General features: G+C 37.0%; 1 protein-coding gene across 4 annotated transcripts; it reads left to right on the top strand.

The window, feature by feature from the left end:
• The first annotated feature begins 6 nt into the window (after positions 1-6).
• C2H18orf63 (chromosome 2 C18orf63 homolog) lies at positions 7-20,513 on the top strand. 4 transcript variants are annotated; one of them, XM_015855166.2, is made up of 15 exons: positions 7-138; positions 1,746-1,897; positions 3,088-3,166; positions 3,648-3,704; positions 4,754-4,865; positions 6,228-6,269; positions 7,644-7,720; positions 9,033-9,142; positions 9,928-10,024; positions 10,131-10,216; positions 10,773-10,956; positions 12,320-13,360; positions 14,536-14,655; positions 15,730-15,816; positions 19,090-20,513. In XM_015855166.2, exons 2-14 carry the CDS (start codon positions 1,764-1,766, stop codon positions 15,784-15,786), a joined length of 2,196 nt encoding a protein of 731 aa, XP_015710652.1. In that variant the 5' UTR covers positions 7-138; positions 1,746-1,763; the 3' UTR covers positions 15,787-15,816; positions 19,090-20,513. The 4 variants fall into 4 exon arrangements, with proteins under 4 accessions (XP_015710652.1, XP_015710651.1, XP_032298504.1 ...); XM_015855165.2 differs by lacking the exon at positions 7-138 and adding an exon at positions 177-434; XM_032442613.1 differs by lacking the exon at positions 7-138 and adding an exon at positions 177-1,067.
• The last annotated feature ends 1,218 nt before the right edge of the window (positions 20,514-21,731 follow it).

Genomic DNA, 21,731 nt, shown 5'->3' with positions numbered 1-21,731 from the left:
AAAAAAGTCATCACGATACCTACCTCTAATTGGCGGATCCCATGTAAAGGGAGGGGCTAACGGGGTGGCCACAAGGGTGTGGTGTGTGCTCTCGGTTCCCTCCTCCCCGGGCGCTATTGGCGCTTTCCGCATGACCCGGTCAGTGCTCCGCCTCTCCTCAGTCAGCCCCAGGTGGGCGGGCTGTCCTTGCTGTGTTCCCCTTAGGCCGCGCTGTGCTATGGCTCCTCGGGCGGGAGCTGGTGTTGGTGCCGCTCTGTGGCCGTGAGGGGCAGCGCCTCAGTGAGCCGCCCACACCTCCTGCCCAACCCTTTTGCCGCAGGTGTGCCCTCACGGCTTTCCTCAGCGCCTCCCCGCTGCTCTGAGGGGTCCCACTCCTTCCCTCGGAGGCGATCTTCCACACGCAGTTGCCCTCTTTTCCTCTAGTGTTACTTGAGGTAAAACCCAGTTCCAGAGCAGCTCTCTGAGCTCTGAAGAAAGCAAACTACTTCAGGTCGCTGTGTCCTGATTCAGTCCTTCCAGTGTTGCCTTTTTTTCTTGTTTGGTTGCTCGTTTTTGTGGGGGATGAGGGATTGCTTGTTTGTTTCAAACGTAACTTAGGTAAAGGAAAGCTTACAGAGTGTGATTCAGGTGCTACTCCCAGTTTATGACAGCAAACTATTTCAGTTGTGCAAACCGTTATGGAATGATAACAGTTTATAATGACTGCTTTCTCAGTCTGTTTGTGAGAGAAATAGCAAGAAGGAGTAATAGGGTCATGTCCTCTGTCTGAACTTTTGGCTGTTTGGGTTCCTCTTTTCAATGCTTTTTTAAAAAAAAAAAATCCAAAAATTACAAAGTTGCAGCTGGCCTTTTCAGTGTTACAGCAATCAACAGGCACATGCTCTGCATTCTGACTTTTCATAAACTATCTGGTCATATGCAATTCAAGAGCCTGAGCTCCAAACTGCCTCATACTCTTGCACACAAAATGTAGTCAGTAATTTGTATTTTAAGGCAAAGCTTAGGGTGTGAGTTACCACTTCATTAGGACCACTATATGTCTAGTCAGCTTGCAGTCCAAACAACAGGTATGTTTTCTTGTTCTTTTGATAACTGTGTTAGAGCATAACTAAGGTACCCACTGAGACAAAAATGCCATTCTGCATACCTTTCTTGAGTGTTAAAATAGGAAAACAACATAACTTAATTCAATTCTGAATCAGTGCAGACTGCAGTATTGCATAAGAAGATAATGCCTTTCGTGTAGGCAATACAGCATTGAACTGTCACCTGAGGAGAGGTGGATTTAAGCAGGGAGTACAGAGGTCTCCTGTAACACTAGGGAGGGGTCTTTTTGTGGCTAGATGAGGGTCTCTCTCTGCTGAACTGCTGGCACTTCAATTTTCTTGCTAGCCAGAAGAGGGCAAACTTCACAGGATTCCTCAGCACTTGAATCTCAGATGGATTCCAGCCCAAAGTTAAAAGTTGTAAAGGATATTTTCACCCTTGTCTTTAGTCTTGACATTTTGGTTTTAAAAAAAAAAAAAAAAAAAAAAAAAAAAAAAAAAAAGCATAATATATTCTTTATAAGAAAACTATGTTGAGTTGTCTTCTTCTGTTCACCAAGTAATTATTACCTATCTAATTTTGTCAGAAGATAACTAACTGATTAGTGGTTCACCTGATATCGTGTACTTACAAAATCCTGTAAATACCTGCCTTTAAAGAATGTAATTCATTCTTGTAAGATCCAGGTTCTGTTTCAGTGAAATCAACAGTAGAACATGAATGGCAGAAGGCATCAGTCTCTATTCTTTGCCAGTCTGCCAGAGCTGCAGAAACTCTGTGCTGCTACAATAACACTGAGCCTCCAGTTACCAGAAAGTGAAATGAGGAGCACACAGATAAAAGTCTGCAGGTAATGAATTCTCAGTTATTTTCAGAACTGGTGACTGGTGTTTGCTATTCAGCGATTATAGAGATATAGAGACATAAAGATTTTGGAAAGGGTCCAGAGGAGGGCCACAAAGATGATCAGGGGGCTGGAGCACCTCCCCTATGAGGACAGGCTGAGGAAGTTGGGCTTGCTCAGCCTGGAGAAGAGAAGGTTGCGGGGTGACCTCATTGCAGCCTTTCAGTACCTGAAGGGAACTTACTCCCAGGAGGGGAGTAAACTCTTCGAAACAGCTGACGATAGCAGGACACGGGGAAATGATTTTAAGTTAAAAGAGGGAATATTTAGGTTGGATGTTAGGGGGAAGTTCTTCACTAGGAGAGTGGTTAGGCCCTGGAACAGGCTGCCCAGGGAGGCTGTGGATGCCCCGTCCTTGGAGGTGTTCAAGACCAGGTTGGACGGGGCCCTGGGCAACCTGATCTAGTAAATGTGTATGTTTGGTGGCCCTGCCAGGCAGGGAGGTTGGAACTACGTGATTCTTGAGGTCCCTTCCAACCCGGGTCATTCTGTGATTCTGTGATTTTATTAGTGCAACTAGAGTTAACTGTAGTAAAATCAGCACAGCTGTCATTAGCAGTAAACACAGTGAATTTTGATAGGTGATGTGCTGGCTATTGGAGAAAAAAAAATACTATTATGTTTTTAAATGTCATCAGCTAAAACTAACAAAACAACCTACTTGGAATCAGTGAATATTAAAATGTACTCTGTAAACGTGCAAGCTCAGTCTGCTCTAGGTACATCTTTCAAGATATTGTAATGCTTTTTTTGTAGGCTGAGACAATGAACAGAATACTCAGAAAGAATGTGTACATTCCTTAGCACTCACAAGGTGTTATTCCATTCCCTGCAAAGGGAAGAAATGAGAACTTCTGCCAGATGGAATGCTTTGAGGCAGATCTGTTAATTTTCCGAAGGCCTGTAATCTTTGTCTTAGACCACTGCGGGTGGGTTAAGAGTAAATAAATTGGATTTGTTTGACACATTACACCAAACCACTGGAAACTGATTAAAAATCACATGTATTATCTTTGTAATAGGAAGGGGAAAAAAAAAACAAAAAAACAAAAAACAAAAACAAAAAAAAAACTCCAAAAAAACTAAAAATGAGAGCTTATTTTTGACTTTTTTTTCCTATTTTTTTAATTCTACAGACAGCTGATATTCCTGTACCAAGAGGTCCTTTCTGCACCTGTTATTGGAACATTAAATCAAATTTCAGTTATCATGGCGGTCAGTAATCATTGCATAAATAAGTGTATGTAGTTACATATATTCACACGTCTTCACAAGGGGCTCTGTTTGAGCACCAAGAATAAGTTACACAATTTCTACCATGCATTAGTAATATAGATGGCTGCTTAGGTAATTTTTTCTTTTGACAAAATGATCTTTTCGGGTTGTGAACCTCTTGTGGAATAAAATTGACTTGGTAAGATACCACAGTGAGAGCAGCAGGGCCACATTCTGCCATTTTGTTTTAGGCAGTCTTCTGCTTACTGCATAGCACGTCTTCACCAAGAAATGAGATTATGGTATGACAAACACCTGAATGTATTTTAGCTGTTATTCCCCTTTAAAGTATAGGATGTGTTCTTTAAGTACTCCTCGATATGCTTTCCTATGGCAAGGTTACCAGGGAGCCAGAATGTATGATTTGATAAAATTCTCTTCAATTTCAGACACTTGAATTTTCTTTTCCTTTTTATTTTAGATACCGTTTTACAAGTCAGGATTATGTGAAGCATATGTAAAGAGACAAGAAGCTACTGTAAGTGCTAGAAGATGTCTGAGTTCTTCGGACAGTTACATTTGTCTGTGACTGTTGTTGACAAAGACGAGTATTCTTCATAGACCACACAATTTTCTCTTCAGAAGAGAAGTTTCAAAGTTTTAAAGAAGAAAAGCCCATTCTGTTGTCAGATTGTCTCTCACAAGCCCAAGTAAACTGTATGGGAAATTGGTAATCACATCCTGAACCTCTCATTAACCAGCTGAGGCAAGTGTCGGGTCAGCTGTGGGAGCACAGGTGAGAGTAATTGAGCTGTGCTCCTGGAAGGGGTAGAGCTTGACTCCATCTCCTCTAGACCTCATTTAAGGGCTGACCACCACAAAGGCAGCATCTCTTGGAGACTGCCTCAGCATTTCCCAGTTTAGGCATCCATGTTGGTAAGTTTTTTCCTCATAAATAACCTTTTGAATATCTGTTATCATCTTTGTTACCATCGTTCTGCCTTACAGTATATTCAACCAGTAAGAAGTTTTAAGAAACTCCCCAAGCGATTTCACTAGATTCCTCTGCTGTAGTGGAGTCCTAATCCTGTTCAAAAGCATTAACATTTGGCCTTGAGACAGACAGACCAAAGAGCCTTTCTGCTGGTGCAAAGCTACCTTCATGTCCTATAGATTCTGCTAGTGAGGTATTCAGAGAGCTTAATCACTCCCCAGCCCACAGAGGATTGATTGTCTCAGAAATCAAACTAAAGCACAGAGAAGAAATAGAACCCAGAAGCATAACAATGTGTTTCAGACTGTTCTGCAAATGCTTTACTATCCTTTAGTTTGCACTTAATGGGTTTTATGAATGTACTGAAATTGCTAACTCACAAAAACTAATTGCAATCGAAACTAATAGCTCAGACACAGCCAGTTGTAGGTTTTTGGGTTTTTTTCATCCGGAAGTGAAAATGCATATCTGGATTTTTGAGATACATTGTTGAGATTAGTTCACTTTGCAAAGCTGAAGTTTTGACTTAAGCCTTTTCAAAGGATACATTAAAGACTCCCCCCCGCCCCCCTTTTTCTCTCTGTTGTTACTAGCTGGAAGCACCACAAAGAGTTGATCCAACCATTCTCCAAACTTGCCTCTCCTACACACTTACAGCCAGACTTGCACCCAGGTGGAACAAGGCCGGTCATCTCCTGGTGCAAGGTATTTTACTAATCCATGTCAGGAATCAAAGATTTAGTTTTGTTTATCACTGTTGTTGCATTTACTTCTCCTAATTTAACTTCTTATTTCTTCTTTTCTGTAATCACATTTTCATAGTTTCTTTGTCTCTTTATTCAAGTTTAAAATCTGAAACAAAATAACATCCCCTTTCTTCATCTTCTCCTCTTTATAATAGGCTAAATAATTATTATGACCAAATGCAGCATGAAGATTAGTCATTTCCAAACCAGATATTATCACAGTTGTTCTGCTCACAAAGTAGTGAAATTGCTTCTGATGGGTTCTGGTGATAACAGGCAAAGTATTCACAGGTGGCCAATAGTCACATACAGAAGAGTCAGATTCACCTGACTGGTGAAGGTGATTTTTGGCTACAGAGCACTTCCTCTCAAGAAGCAGCCTAGGTCCAAGAGATGCTCTTATGGAGTCTGGACCTTACCTGTGCCCATGCTGGCTCCACCCAAGGTCTACTCCATCTGGTCACATAGGAATCACAGGAGCAAACAGTGTGCCTGTGCTCCCTGGATCAGCCACACCCCTTCATCAGGTGCTCAATTGCCAGGTCAAGCCATGACCTAAGAGTTCCTCTACAGCACTGAATGTCTTCTAAGAACTTTGTCTGTTCTGCAGGTTCTGCAATAGAACTTTTGCGCCTGCTTATGTTTTTCTAGCAGAGAAGCATTTTTCTATCATATATATCTCCTACTAGTTTTTGTTCTTCTGGAATTCTGTTGTCTGGCATCTCTATGCTGTGTAGCATAATTGTAAATTATAGAAATATGGGAAGACTGATGTGTTTTGGACACTGTGGTGCACTCCTTCTAAGAAAAGCAATTGTGCGGATGATTCAAAATATACACTGAGAAAAACGCGCGTGCCTTATCCAGCTACAGTATGAGCAGTATCTTCATTTTCAGTGTCTTCAGAATATGCAGTTCTCTGAAATGAGCTTATTCAGGATTAATGGATAGAAAGATAGATGGTAGCTCGTATAAAACTGGCTTCAGCAAAACTTTGACAACAGCTCACTCCTGGTGCGTGCAGCTTACTTAGTCATATATATGTATTGCTAAATCTGGCCAAATTCATGATAGATATTAAAATATATTGTAGTACTATGCAGCATTGATTTTGAATTTGAGAAATTTATTAACTCTTTAGCCAATTAAAAATAATTTTACATATATATGTATATACATACGTATATATATTTCAATTTCTTCTTAGAAGAAAAAAAAAATCTGTGAATTTTTATCCATGAAGATACTTCAATCTAATTTGCTTTTTGCTTAAGATGCTTGTGGTTTAGAAAAATAATGTTTATCTCTTTTGTTTATTAAGGAAAAGATTTTTTGTCTCAAACGGGAAGGCAAAATGCAGTTGGTAAGTATGGTCTCAGTTAGGAGTAAGCTTGTGTGAGTGAGGTGTAATGATGTGAACTTAGGATCGAAATGATGTGAACTTAGGATCGAAATGATGTGAACTTAGGATCGAAATGATGCTCCGATCTTATTACAACACAGTGGTTTTTTTCATTTTTCATTCTGAATCACAGAATTATCAAGGTTGGAAAAGATCTAGAAGATCATCTAGTCCAACCATTATCAATACTTCCCAGCTAAATCATATTCCTCAACACAACATCCAAACGTTTCTTGAACACTCCCATGGTCGGTGACTCCACCACCTCCCTGTGCAGTGCATTCCAATGCCTGACTACCCTTTCTGAGAAGTAATATTTCCTAATGTCCAGCCTGAATCTCCCCTGGTGCAGCTTAAAACCATTCCCTCTAGTTCTATCATCGATTACACGAGAGAAGAGGCCAACCCCCAGCTCACTACAACCTCCCTTCAGGAAGTTATAGAGAGCTATAAATTTTCCATATAACTTCCTGAAGTAATCTCAGACAAAATAGACCTGATGGCAGATTATTTTTTCTATGTAATTGTTGTCAGTTTGTCTGAACCCTTGAAAAATTACCCACAGAAAAGTATATATTTTTTTACTACTAATCTGTGGCCATAGATTAAAACCTACCAGTAAAACATTATGTTTACTTCAATTAAATGCACCAGCCTGAAATTACAGTGTGGAAGCCCAATAATAACAGATAGGAAAAGGAACAAAAGTGACTGTGTGGGGTTTGCAGTTCACAAAATTAAAGCATGCTGCTAAACTATTGCAGAAAATACAAAAGTAAATTTATTTTTAAAACTAGTATAAAAAATGAAAGATTACATTTTGAGATACTGTACCCAATTTACAACAGATACATATTTTTACATCAAATTTGCAGCAAGAATATGTATTTGGAATTGTAATATGTTCAGTCTCTGCACCACAGGCAGGTGAATATTCCAGAGAAATGTCAGTAAGTGCTTGCCCTGTTTATATAGTCTTTGATATTAACCATGTCTGCAAGTGTAATACTGAGCTTGATGACTCAGTGCAGCCAATGTTTATTTTTATGTTAAATATGCTTGCTTTGAAAATAGCTACTTTTTTAATATAAAACATATAGGTTTCAAGCTCTCAGTTGCATGGATGGCTTGAGTTCACAGGGAGATTTATAGTTTGCAATTAGTTGTTGGATTTATTTTCATTGTTAAAATGCAATTAGTTTTTATTTCCATGCTGAGATTTGTTTTTTAAACTCAGTATTTAACTGAGAATGGCTTTAAATCGTCATTTGGTTTGGTAATCTAACACTTGAATTATAGTTTGGGACAGGGCTTTGGACTTTGTTTTTCTTTTAGTTCTAGATGTGAATGTGTCAGAGACACAGCTTTGCATCAGTGTGGAGGCTTGCTCAGTTCGGTTACCACCCCCCGAGGTATAACACAGTTCTATTTTATACGGCTGTATTTATCTTACTAGTCTTTATCTTCATTTCTGCTAGGTGACTTACAATTAGGATGGTGGGGTTAGAACTGCTTATTTCTGATGTATTAAGAAGCAATCACATTGATTAACTCTATACAATTGTTTTAAGTATGTGACATCCATATTACTTTTTATACTGGGGCATTCCAGCAAGCATACCAAGCATCTTTGTAATAATGATTCCAGACTACTTTCTAAAATTCCTTCTAACAGTCTTTTCTAAAAGCCATTCACAATCTCACTGTAATAAATAATCAATTTTGAGTAATGTATTAGAAGTGAAGCTGCAGGTAACATGTCAGCACCATGTATAATGTAAATGGATGTTGTTTGAGGTTTTGTTGTGGGTTTTGTTTTGTTTTTCTGGAATTCGCTGTGTTTTCTATGCAGAATCCAAAACAGGAGCAGCCTGTGTCTTGCAGTTTTATAAATGGCTTAAGAAGTAATGGTTGAGGTTAAAAATTGGCCATATTGGTACATCCATGCATACAGAGGCATATTTGTCAGACTTTCTGATTACATTCCAAAATAAGTATCTTGGATGCAAAGTATTCTCTTTAAGAACAGAAAAAAAAATAAGATTTCTTTTGTGACCTAGTTGGGCAACATAAATACTAAAGCTGTCCTCGTGTCATTTTGAAATTGGATTAATGGAAAGGATCATGGCATGGCTTCATTGTCAATTTGACTATTTGAATACTTCTTTAAAACAAAAATGGACTGATTTTTCTTATCAATTAATAAATGCAAACCATGACATGGAAAGAGAAAATGTTCCTTAAATCTTTGTGTTAGATTGGTCCCAAGTGCCCAATTTTTCCTATGTGTGAATGTGTTTTTGGCTCCTCACAGGGTGAAGCGCTGTGCCTAATTCTGTTGCTGGGATCTTGGCACTTGAATACGCAGAGTAACATTATGAAGTTCCTAGGCTGTCAAACATGACTTTCTGAGTTTAATTTTTAAAACTGACTGAAAGGGAAACAGTTCTTAGTTTGAGAAATTTGTTCTGTACTCTTATTAACACAACATTTAATTTTCACTGATTTTAAATTGCCCTTAAGCCTTTTACCTATCTTTGGGAAGCATAGGCTTTTACATAAGATACTGTACATTTTGCTTATTTCATAAGCAGTCTGTGAGAGCTGATAAATGAATAATGTATAAACTTCATTATACTGTGATATCAAAATTGATATCTAAATTTTGTACTGCTATAGAGATATTTGCAATTAACTTTTTCTTTTTTTTTTCCCTATTTTAAGCTGGGAGATTTTGATATTTTGACAAACACCATAAAGCAGTTTGAGAGCAACGAAAACGCAGTTATTGACAGTCATTCCATACTAGCTAACTGGTGCTATGTTTTGCCAAGGTAGGCGTTTGTTTAAATTCCAGCAGAAACAAACATTTCCTGGAATGTTTGCCATTCAAATTGTAAATTCAGTGCTAGTGGTAAGAACACATGTTTTACATTCAGGAAATTTTACTTTTAGGTCTCAGTGTTATGGAAATTGTGAAAGAAAAATCAGTAAATCATAATGTATGTTTAAATGTTATTTCAATTTTAGTCGTCTATTTGCTGTTGTTGCAATGTTACTTTTCTTTGAGCATAACTGTAGAAGAATCTGTAAATTTAAAGATAAAAATATTTTCATCTCTGCCACAGGCTGTCTCAGTGCTCACCTGTGATTTTCATCATAAGTTTCAGAAGTAATGATACATTTACATTTGTTTTATACTCAGTGATAGCAGGTATTACAGATGAGAGCAATCAGTCCTGTAGGTTCCAAGCTCTTTTCCATATTTCAGCAAACTTTGCTGTTGCTCTGTTGTAATCTTATGAACTAAAGATGTTAGTTCTCAAAACTTGAGAATAATACAGAAATGCTTTAAATGCCAAATGATCACAGAATCACCAAGGTTGGAAAAGATCCACAGGATCACCCAGTCCAACCATCCACCCACCACCAATAGTTCTCACTAATCCATGTTCCTCAACACAACGTACAAACGTTTCTTGTACATCTCCAGGGTCAGTGATTCCACCACCTCCTGGGCAGCTCATATTGCAATGCATGACTCTTTTTTCAAAAGTCCAATGTATTTTCAAATGAACTTTGACATCCTTTATAAGCATCTTTTTTCACCCATGCACAGCATGAAAATGGGTCAGATCATAAGCATCAGCCATAGAATTCCTCCAGAATCTCCTTTCCACTCATATGAAGAATTTCAGATGCACTGGAAGAATCTGGTAAAAAGCACCATTTTTGTATTTTCCCTCTCTTCCTTGTGTTTATATTAAACTTTATATTTTAATGCACATTTATGGATTGTTTTTTTCTTTTTTAATTTTTTAGTATGGCTATATTCTTCCAGATGATATTGAGGAGAGAAAAATATACTTGAGTGTTTACTTCAAGCCAATAGGGGAAAGGTTATTTACGTATCCTTTGAGAATACTTTTTGTTACATGTTCTCTAATACTCTCCTAGCTGAGACCTACGTTTTTGTCTTTGAATGCACTACTTCTTCTACAACTTCATAGAAATCAGTGGAATTGTTGCACTGGTCAAACTGAAACAAAACATTACATCTGTTTCTGCTATAACTGAATAATAGGAAGTCAAATAGATCAGGTTGCTTCTCAGCTTCTGTAAGCAAGATACTGCTAGTCTAAATGGTGACTTAAAAGGAACAGTTAAATTAATGCTATGTGTTGTTTCTGTAAAACTGTGGTGAGCAAAGATTTATTTTAAAGAGATTTTCTTGCTAAGTTATGCGTCATTATTGCAGTAGCGTAGAATGTTTCAAGTCCTGTAACTTTGTAGGCTTTGGTCACTTGAGAAAGTAGATGCTTTTCTTCGCATTTTTGAATAATAATAATAATTAAAAAAAAAATCTTTAAAGATCTTTTATGGTCCCCTTTTTTTTTCCCCTAAAGTGATTCATAATTATGAAAATACAAAGAACTTTGTTATGTATCCCTGAACGCTATTCAGGTACCCTCTAAGATGCATTCGAAGTCAGCCAGTGCAGTATTTCCCTAGGACAGATTCAGAAAGTGTGTTGAACTCTTTTATTTCCGATGTGAAGGCTAAGTTTTCACATCTGTGTGGATTTCCAGTAAGGATGACAAGTAAAGCACTTTATGCTACACAGGAACTCACCCGGATCCCAGCACATGTAAGGGTTTTTGTTTGTTCTTTGTGTTTTTTTGTTTTTTGTTTCTTTTTAATAAAAATACTGATGGCACATACTCTGATTTGAAGGGAGCTTTGTGGTATTCAGAACTCATTAGCAACATGAACGTGTACTTTTCATAACGACAACTTTTTAATAAATGTGTAATCTGTCATTATACTTCTATTTATGTTGTTATATTGTTGCTCAGTTGACAAATGCATTAAAAAGGAAATCAGCATTAGAATTAGTATTATCATAGTGTTAATTTGTTGCCATCAGTGTTTGCTGTTCTATAATCCTTATTTTACAATCAAGTTTCCAGAACTTTCCTTCTAAAATAATAACAATTTTTAAAATATTTTGCAAATTATTTTTTTAAATAAACTAAGGAGAAAATTAGGTTGTATAAAGTTAGGCATTTAAAAGCACTCCAGCTGTTATATTTACTCTGACTGCTGATGGAGAGGAGGCACAATACCCTTAACTGGAGTTTTAACAAAGGCTGTGAGACTCAAATTTCTTGGGTAGCTGTATGTGAAAGAAGTGAAGTAATTAATTCTAAATGAAGAATACTGACAGAAGTTGCAGAGATTCTAAAATACTATAATCCTCTTTCAGAACACAGTTCCTGTTTATTTCTTTTCAATGATCAAAGCTACGATGGTTCCTTGTTGTCATCTGCAGTTCTTATAGGCATCTGGACATCTTTTGTTCACAATACTGATGCCTTTATCAGTCCTAAGAGACTATCAGACAAACTCTCTGCAGACCCCTTTGAAAGGGCATTGCCCAATTGAGAATCATTAAACCAAAATAATAACAGACATTTTACATGATCTGGTAGTGACAAGAAAAGGAAGAATGATTTTAAACTAAAAGAGGAGAGATTTATATTTGGTGTGAGGGGAAAGTTTTTTTACTCAGAGGGCAGTGAGGTGCTGGCACAGCTGCCCATAGAAGCTGTGGTGCCCCATCCCTGGAGGTGCTCAAGGCCAGGTTGAATGGGGCCCTGGGCAGCTGAGCTGGTGGGGGGCAGCCCTGCCCATGGCACCAACCCAAACCATTCTGTGATTCTGAGTCTATGATTTTATGACAGTGTCTGTAATTTAAGCCTTTCCTTCTGAGAAATGCAATATGTCAACATACTTTATAAACAAAACAAAACTAGGAAAGGTGAAAACAAATCTTCAACTATGGTTACAACAAAATGTTGTTTAAAAATACAGATTGTTCTAATTCAAAACAGGAATTTGCATGGTTACATATTGTGATGTGTATCACGTATATATTATATAGAGATGCATTAGGAGATCAGGTTTTTAAACCCAGATAACTGCGTTTAGCAACTCTTCTTGTATTTCAGGAAATACAATCTGAATCTATGAAACTGGCTGGTGAGATGGTTTGTGTGGTATCCCTGACCCAGACACCTCCAAAGAAGCCGACTTTGGCTAACGTTTCTTCCTCACGCAGTACGGAAAACAGCCACTGGATGGAGCATTTGATCAAAGAGCCAAAACCGCACACTTCAAGTAGCAAAGGAAGTGTGGAAAAGATTAGTGTTGAAGCAACTGAGAAATTGATTGATAGACAAATAGCAGGAATATCAGAACTACCACTTCAGAAGTCCTTAGGAGTGTCTGGAAGCTCAGCCTTCGAACTCTCTCCAAAAAAGCTCAGCAAAATTATACCAATTTTCAAAGGAAGCTTGATGAAGATGAATGGAAATGCCACAAATCAAACTAATGGGAAGAAAAGAAAAAACGCTGAAAAACAATCACCAGTAAAAAGTGTTAAATCTTCAATGTTGACTGTTTGCAAGTCCAGCTTAACTCAGGTTTATAAACCTGCCACTTGCAGCGGCTCACTTCAGATAATTACTGAGAAAGCATATGTAAAACAAGATGTATCTGTATTTCAGCGGAAAACAGAGACTGGTGGACAAATGATTAAGTCTGATTCTTCCAGTAACTCAGCTGTAGGGTGGAGTTCAAGTGAAGTCGGTCACAATAAGGCAAATTCTCCTTCCTTGCTTAAGAATGTTAGGCCAGTGCATCAGAAATCTGATATCAGTCCAAAACTAAATGCGTTTGCAACTTCCACTTCCAGTTTTAGAGGGGGAAAAAATTCTACAAGTCAAAATACCACAAAAGTTCTCAGGAAGCAACAGCAGTCGAAGAATGTATATTTGCAGATTGGTAAATCAGAGAATGAAATGACAAATTCCAGTTTATCACAGCAACAATCAAAGAAATTAAATGAAGGACCACGGTTGAATATTCATGAATCCATCTTAAATGATACAGTGTGCACTGATGAAAATGATGAAAGCAAAGCATCCTACCATTCTAAGAACTGTATTGCCAAGACAAGCTGTCTTCATACCAACTCCGTCTATGATCAGGTACAGTAAAGTGCACTCATTATCACTGGTTCTCACAAACTGAGCATATTCTGAAACAACGAGTGATAAAGGGGATGACTTTCATTGTGTTCTACCATAATTCTCAGTATAATTGTCTAATATTTCTACTTCATATATTGACATTTTGAACCAGTGCTGCTCTTTTTGTTCTGGAAGGGACGATGTTTTACTTTATCTTCTGAGATTTTTTTTATGTGGGACTTTTAAGGTGGGGTAATTAGTTTTAATTTCTTTAACACAGTTTTTTTTAACAGTGTATTAAAATTTGTTTGAGAATAATACGGTGAACTTTTCAGTGTACAGTCAGTGTAAAACCATTTTAATGAGCAGTCCCTGGAGAAATCTCAAACCTCACTGATTGTGAGGTGCTGTCTGCAGTGTATAAAGCAGTGCTCTGTTAGATGAATGTGGAAGGTTTTGCAAATACAAGTTTAATCTAAATTTTGCTAAAAATACACGTCGCAACATGGAAGTTTCCTACTGGGCATAAAAAGTCTCCAGAGTAAGAGTAGTTAAGCACTGGAGCAAGTTGCATGAAAGTGGAACTGTTATCTCTTCAGATTCTTAAAACACGACCGGGTAAGGCCCAAAGCAATGTGATCTAACTTTGAAGTTATCGCAGTTTTAAGTAAAATTTGCAACTAAATGACCTCAAGGCATTCTCTACAATCTGAATTGACTATGATTCTTACTGCACGTTGATAATACAGTGCAGTTTTTATGGGAATGATGTCCCGCAGGGGTTCATGCATGAATGTGTTGTGCTTCTCATTGTTTTCACCTATAAAATGTAACGTGGTGTGTTATATCATAGCATTTTTTTGCTGTTCCATGTGCACAGTTTTTCAGATTTATTAGTTCCTAAATGCCAAACCACAGGAAATTAAAGGGCATATGTTTTTTGCCATCTAACATACACATTTCAGCTTCCAGAGTGACAAGACATGCAGCATTTGCTGAACAGGGTAAGTCAGGATATCAAGATGAAACCTGTTTTGTGGAGCAATATGGTTATAATTCACACTGGTAGTGATAGACATTAGAGATCACAATGCGTAGTGTTAGTGAGATCTGATTGACAGAATACTGTGTGGGGTTTGTTTTTGTTTGTTTGTTTGTTTTTCAAACGAACATATAAACTTCTATATTTTAAGATGTTAACAGGGCACAAATATCTGACACGTGATGAAGCAGTGACCTCAAAACTGACTCACTCAACGAAAGAGAGCAACAGGGAAGCATCTGTAAAGAAAGGTTCTGCTAGAAAAAGACAGGTAAAAGACCCACACACATACACTTTCCTTTTCATTTCTTAATTTGAGTTCTTGTAGACTGGACTAAAGGTGTAAGTTTTATCATTTTAACATGTTTCATTTAAAACAGGGAAATGAAGAAATATTACTAAGCCCACTCCAAAATTAATTCTAGTGATCAGTTATGCTAGTATAGTTACTTCAAATGTGCATTTAGCACTCCTGCAAAAGTTAGTACTAGAATGAAAGCTTTAATGATGTTACATAATGTAAATACATTTCTGAAGTAGAGTTTTACAGACAGAAGTTCTACCCTGTCTAGTTTAACTAGGGATATATTTATTCTTATTGGCCGTGTAAATGTTACGTGCATCTCACATACTTCAATTCAGCATTGCTTGGGTCGAAATGAACTTTTAAAGGCTATTTATGAATCAATGTGGAATTTTAAAAGGTTGGATTTTTTTTTTCTCAATTATTTAATGTATTTCAGATGTTTTATTACTAGAAAGGGCAGCAACAATTAAATATGTTCCTAATACCAATTGAGTTTTTTTTTTACATTTTTCTCTAAATTCTGTTCTAATGACAATGGTGTGTAATTTAAATTCCTCTTAATTTTTTTTTCTCATCGTTAATTGTTACTTGTATCTCTAGGCTACACTTTTCACTGTCAGTCCTTCAAAACATACTCTATAATCACTCTATAAAATAAGTCAGAAGGAGCATATGTTGCACATGCTTTTCTCTGTTTCCAGCCAGGTTCCCTTGCCTTTTATGTTTAATCTCAAGCAGTTGATGACCGTTTGAGGTCTCATTACCCATTCACAGTATGAAGGGTTGTTGCACTTTGTGTATCAACCTGAGTCCTCCAAGCTGCTTTAGGGAGGTGGCTGCAAGTCCTCGCTGGCTGCCTGCCATACCCACACTGCAGCACCAGTACTGGCACCAGTGAGTTGGATGTGCAGATAGATGTGGGGGTGCCTTGGCTGGAGGCCGAGGAACACTCAGAAGAAACTTTCCAGCTGAGCTGTTAGCTTAGCTTGTATTACTGCTTTGTTTTCCCAATCTTTTGCTTGTTTATTATGTTAACAGAAAGAAGAAGGGCATTCGAAATTAAAGAAAGTCAAAAGAAATAAGCCTTCTATTTAGGACAGGATGGAGTACTGAAGAAAATTCTGGGTATGTTCATTACAAAGTTAAAATATTTTCTCATTATTAAAATACTATTACATGTCTATAATAACCTTTGTATTTTATGGATTATGATAGCAACTGTCTCTAAAGGAATCACTTTACTAAACAACTGGCTTCTAGAACAAAATAAAGAGGTAGTAGAAGCCAAAGTCCTTGTTTTCTTTGGACACTTTTTTTTTTTTTCTTTTTTTTCCCCTTTTAGTTACAGCCAAAAGCATATTCTAGTGCTGTGAACTTGGCTTTAATTTGTATTTTGATTGGCTCTTTTTCTTTTAGTCTAAAATAAACCTTATTTATTTATTTTCTGCTGAATTTAATTTGAACCTCAACTAAAGTTAAAATGATAAACCATTACAGTGAGCCTATCTGCGTTATTTAATACCACTGCATGAAATAGAGTAGCTAAATGCTTTTGTGGTGCCAAGATCTAATCCAAGGACACAATGGCCTGTCATACAAAATGAAAAAGTTTAGTTTTTGGCCAGATATTTGAACCCACGGCATGGACTGTTGCTGATAACTGTCTTGCAGGATAGAGTAAACTTTTCCTATGAATATTAAGGATACATATAACATATGAAAACCTCTTGTTTCGTTGCTCTGGTAGCATATTGCACATTATTATGAGTAAAATATGCAGGAAGGAGCAAGACTTTCCATTTCACTGTTTTAGAGATAAGCAGAAGTATGTTTATTCAGAGAACAATATTGGTGTGTGAACACAATGGTCATGCGGACACAACAGTTCAAAAATATAAGCATCATACAAATCAAATAGAAAATACAAAATTATTTTTTTTTAAAAGGAAAATATAAACTGTGTGTCTTTTAATCCAGCTTTTGGCTTCAATATAGATGCTAACAAGTAGCCAAATATGCATGTTGTCTCAGAGGTATACTTTATGCCCTACTTTTCCCTCAGGTGAACATTACTATCAATTGTCTGCCTCCCTGAAGGAAGTCTGTTGTGTGCGTAGATGATTTTCATACAGGGCCTTTGTATTCTGGTATTCAGCAGATCTGTTTCTGGATCTAGCATTTCATCTGCCCTGTTTTAGTTTCAAAGCCAGACAGTTGAGGCATGGCCCTTCTTGAGATGTGATCTGTTTCAGCAGATTGAGTATAGATATCTGTATGAGCAAAGTCTCTGACTTGTTGGGAATTGTCAGAGATAGTGTTCCTGAGAATGGCCAGAACTTTAACTTTTAAGCATACATAAAATTACAACTTTTCTTCATATTTATGGTTTAGACACCAAATGGCTGAGTTGATTATTGTAGGTAAAGCATAAACACTGGAGAACAAATTGTCATCAATGAAGTATTTATCATAGCATCATATAATTGTTTGAGTTGGAGTGGACCTTTAAAGGTCTCCTAGTCCAACTCCCCTGCAGTGAACAGGGACACCTACAGCTACATTATGTTGCTCAGAGACCAGTCCAGCCTGACCTTGAGTACCTCCAGGCACAGGGCATCTGCCACCTCTCTGCACCTCAGCCTGTGCCAGTGATTCACTACCCTCATGGTAGAACAACTTTTTCCTTATATCCAGTATAAATCCTTCCTCTTTTAGTTTAAAACCCTTCCTCTTTGTTTTATCAAATATTTAATATATGATTTCTAAGAATACCATTGGTATGGATTCTTCATTGGCATTGGCAATTTAAAAACAAAACTAGAGCTAAAATAACTTCTGCTGTTGGATCAGTGCCTACAATTCCATTTCTGAAAATTTTTTGCTTTAATTTTTCTTTATAATGTATTGCTGCACTTGCATTCAGAATACATGTCTTTTCTTCAACACTTGAAAGCTACTTTTAAGTTAGCAAATTTACTGTGCAGCAAGAGCTGTGGGTGAGAAAGTCCTAGAGTGGAATTCAGTGATGTGGTTGACAAGAATGACTTGGATCTTGTAATTCATGACAGTAAAAATACATATGTATATTTTTACAATTTTTACAATTGTCTTCTGTAAAGGGTTGGTTTGTTACTGATATGCCACATTCACAGCCTGTTAAATACTTGAAGAATTCAGAGTAATTTTCTTCCCCATTTTTTTATAAATTTAATAAATAAATATATTTATTTTATAAAGCGTATAAGGTGTCATGAAAGAAGCACATAATATTTTAAGATCCTTAACATTTAATTTTAACACTAAACCATTCTCATTCATTCTGTTTGTATCTGTATATAGACAATCCCCCCCCACCCCCCTCTGGGGAAGAACATACTCAAAATAGCGGAGTTGAAGTTCCCAAGCCACTCATCTACAGAACTCTTCCTGTAGCTCTACTCTCATGTTATTGTAGGATACTGACCCTTGGTTTTAGTTGCCAAATTCCATTTAACAAATAAGAAGCTAAAAATTCATCCAAGAGAGTAATAATATGAATATTTTACATGAAATTAATTTCTACCATTGATGTAAGAATACTGTATGAACACAACTGGAATTAAGTAAGAATTCTCAGCAGTTTTGTATATCGGGGCTGGAACACTGTTAGACTGTTTCTTCTAAAACATGGATTGCCCCAAGCCAACATTTAGGAATTTCTCTTGTAATTCAAACAATATAGTAGGAATTTAAACAAAGCCATCTTTCAAGTGCTTTTGTGATGTAAAATTTAAAGTTGAAGTAATATTTTTTGTTATATAACTTTTTTAATCTCTCAAAGATAAAACAACTTATTTTATAATGGAGGAAAGCTTATTTCCAAATCAGATTGGAAATAACCTTTGGTCTGTATGCATTAGTAAATTGATAGAGCCTTGCTCCAAAAAGTAGACGTTATCACATTATTGCTGTTATCCTGTCTATTTTTCATTGCTGCAGGCTTGTTCCAAATTGGGGTTAATCCAATTTATTGCAAGGACAATGGTTTCTTCAGATTCTCTCTTACTACTTAATAGAGCTAAGACTTATCTCAGCTAGTTAAGACGCTGTGAACATACTTCTACAATGGAAATTTCTGCCTCCAGAACCACAAAAAGAATATTTTGAGAGATTTAAATTTAAAAAACTGTATGTAAGAGGAAAAGTAAAACTGAATATGCCATTATCAAGGACAGATTTTTCATTTGTTCTGTGTAAAAAGAGCAAAAAAGAAAAGCATGAATTTCAAGATTCAAACTCTATAAGGAAAACACAAATACAGAGATACACCAACTTTTGTTTGTATATTAGCTGTGCAGTTTTGAGTTGTCTTTTGATTTCTTTTGTGATCTCAGTTTTTTCTATGTTTTCCTCATTCAGGCTTCCAAGAGGTCATTAATGTACTTAAGGACGTCTGAGCTTTGTGATCTTTACTCTGTTTATGTTATGTCACTGCTACCTGTTTCTGGATGAAAAATGGAAGGTTAAAAACATATGGTCAAGTGAATCCATATGTCACTTTCTACTCAAGACGATTTAGGTTAATAATCCTCAAATGGCTTTGGAAATTCAGCTAATTGTTTGGAATTCTTTAATCTCATTATGTCTAACCTAGCACTTGCTTACATGCTTGATTGCTGTTCCAAGTTATTCTGAAGTTTCAAGTCTCTATTTTTATGTCATAATTATATTTAATGACACAATTGCATGCTATATTATCTGCGTCTCTTTGTTTCACCAGTAAAACATTCCTAAGTAACTTCCGTTTGTCAAATAGTTAGAAAATAAACACTCCAGTTTTTATAGTTGGGGAACAATGTCAAAGCTGGATTTGATTACAGCTTTTTAGCTCCTGTTATATCTTTTAGCAAATTTCCATTCTCACATATAAAACTACAGGATGTAAAGGGTTTTTAAAGTCCGATCCACAACACAATTTTGAGTGATTCATGCTGAATATATATTGCTGCCACTTAAGTAATTTTATCAAAATAAATGTAGTTACAAATTTATGTATAAATTATTTTGGTCCTGTTATTGCTGTTTGTAAGCAAGTATTATTGTGTTATGTGGAAATTAAGAGGCAAATGCCAGTTTCTAAACTCAAACAATATAAAAGTGTAGTATAACATTTGCTTTGGTAATACATTGCCAAAACCATTTTTTTTTTTCCTAAAGGAACTGGTACATTGAGACTTCACGTGTTTTATGAGAACTTTGTATATTGCCATCATTGTGTTTTTATTTGCCTCATGTTTCACGTTAGGATTTTTCTATTCTACAGTGACAAGCTTTGTTTATCGCTTTTTATTTCAAATGGAAAATGTTAGCATAGCTCTAATTTAATGGTGCCGGCATTTAAAGACAGTGAGCACTTCAGTGACTTGTAAATTTATTGCATAATATATACATTAAAACAAAACAAAACAACTAAATAACACAAACAACACAAAGAAGAGCAATGTATTCATCAAGAAACCAAACCATATTTACACTGAAAGCAAACTGGTATACAAAGCCACTTTTCGAAATGCCATAAATTAGTTATTCTTTCACAGGTTTGTCTAGATGTAATCTATCTTTTTCTTTCTCACAATATGGGAAAGCTTATGGAAAGACTGTCTTTATGCTATGCTATATAAACTTGCGCTTTATCTGGTCTGTCTCCTATAGTTGCTATTTAAGTGCCGCCTGTTTCCAGCATTTGCCTGCTATCTCCTTTTCTGCATCAGTCTCATGTTTCAAAATGTTTGCATCACTTTGTGTTATCTATTATAATACTCTAGATAGTGGAAATACAATTATTGTAGATCCAATTTGTTCCACTTCAAATAAACTACTGAATAATTCATATATGCTAAATGGCCAAATCCTTTCTAGTCTGTGCTGTGGGTGGGAACCTGTTACTCTAACCCTTCCAGCCCTTATAAATATGCAGCAACGTGTTTGGTACAGAGTGAAAATGCACCAGGTGCAGGAGTGGTGGTGAAAATGCCACTGATGGTGAGGCAGGGTTAGTGCTGGGACTGCCTTTGCAGGGGGTTATTGATGCTGAAGGGATCTTCGCTACTGCCTTTTGCTGTGTGGGGGGCAGTGTTAAGGGCTTCTCTCAGTTCCTCCTGTAATGAGTTCTCACTTAGCTGGGCAATGCTCTCACTGCCTGGAGTCACCCGGGGCCTCTGCCTGTGATGTCTGCAGGATGGATTTCTCAAGGGGAAAGGAACAGACAGACTCACCCACCTGCCCCAAAATATCCTGTTGTACATTGCTAACAGGTGGAATTGTAAAAAGTTAATGAAATCTTCAGGAGTTAGAAAATGGTCCGAGGTCAAAAGGCAGAAGATATTGCCCACCCTTTGATGGCTACTGGGTTTTATCATTCTGCGTGGCTCTTTGATCAGTTTTTCTGTCTAAGTCAATTTAGACTTAATTTGACAAAGCTTTCTCTGTCTGCAGTATTGGAGGATTCGGAGAACTACAGCTGAACCATTTGTAATGAGTTTACATTATTTAGAAAATATGCACTTTCTGAGAGCAATCTGGTGTATTATGCATATTTTCATAAGTTGACAGTGTCCTTTTCTTCCACAGATGTAACAGATGCAAGTCAAAGGGACTTCTTACATTCTTTAAACTGGCCTGTGCTCAAGCTCCATGTCAAATCTAAACTTAGAATGTTACAAATTATTCAGGCAGGGAAGCTTGCTATTTAGTTCCCTTGGTGCAGAGTTTGTACCAGCTTGTGTTAATAGTTGGTTTTAAAACAGTCAGCTTGAAGCCCCCTCTCGCTGTATCACAGAGTAGTGGAGTGAATGGAGTAATTCAAGGACTTCAGGCCGTGTGCTGATCAGCATGCTGGTCCTCACTTCATGGAGAACCATGAAGAATTTCATGGCATCTCTCCTATTTGTTCAGGAAAATGATGTGTCGCAGCTGTGAAAAAGCTCCACTGTTCTATCTTGTTGCAAAGCTGTAGTGTTGCTAGTCTGGACAATGCAGAGCAGAGGCTCAACCTCTCACCT

The sequence above is a fragment of the Coturnix japonica genome, chromosome 2 (assembly GCF_001577835.2).
Source record: "Coturnix japonica isolate 7356 chromosome 2, Coturnix japonica 2.1, whole genome shotgun sequence".
NCBI classification, from domain to species: domain Eukaryota; kingdom Metazoa; phylum Chordata; class Aves; order Galliformes; family Phasianidae; genus Coturnix; species Coturnix japonica.
The sequence above is the reverse complement of the archived record's forward strand: the minus strand, read 5'-3'. Positions and strand labels throughout refer to the sequence as shown.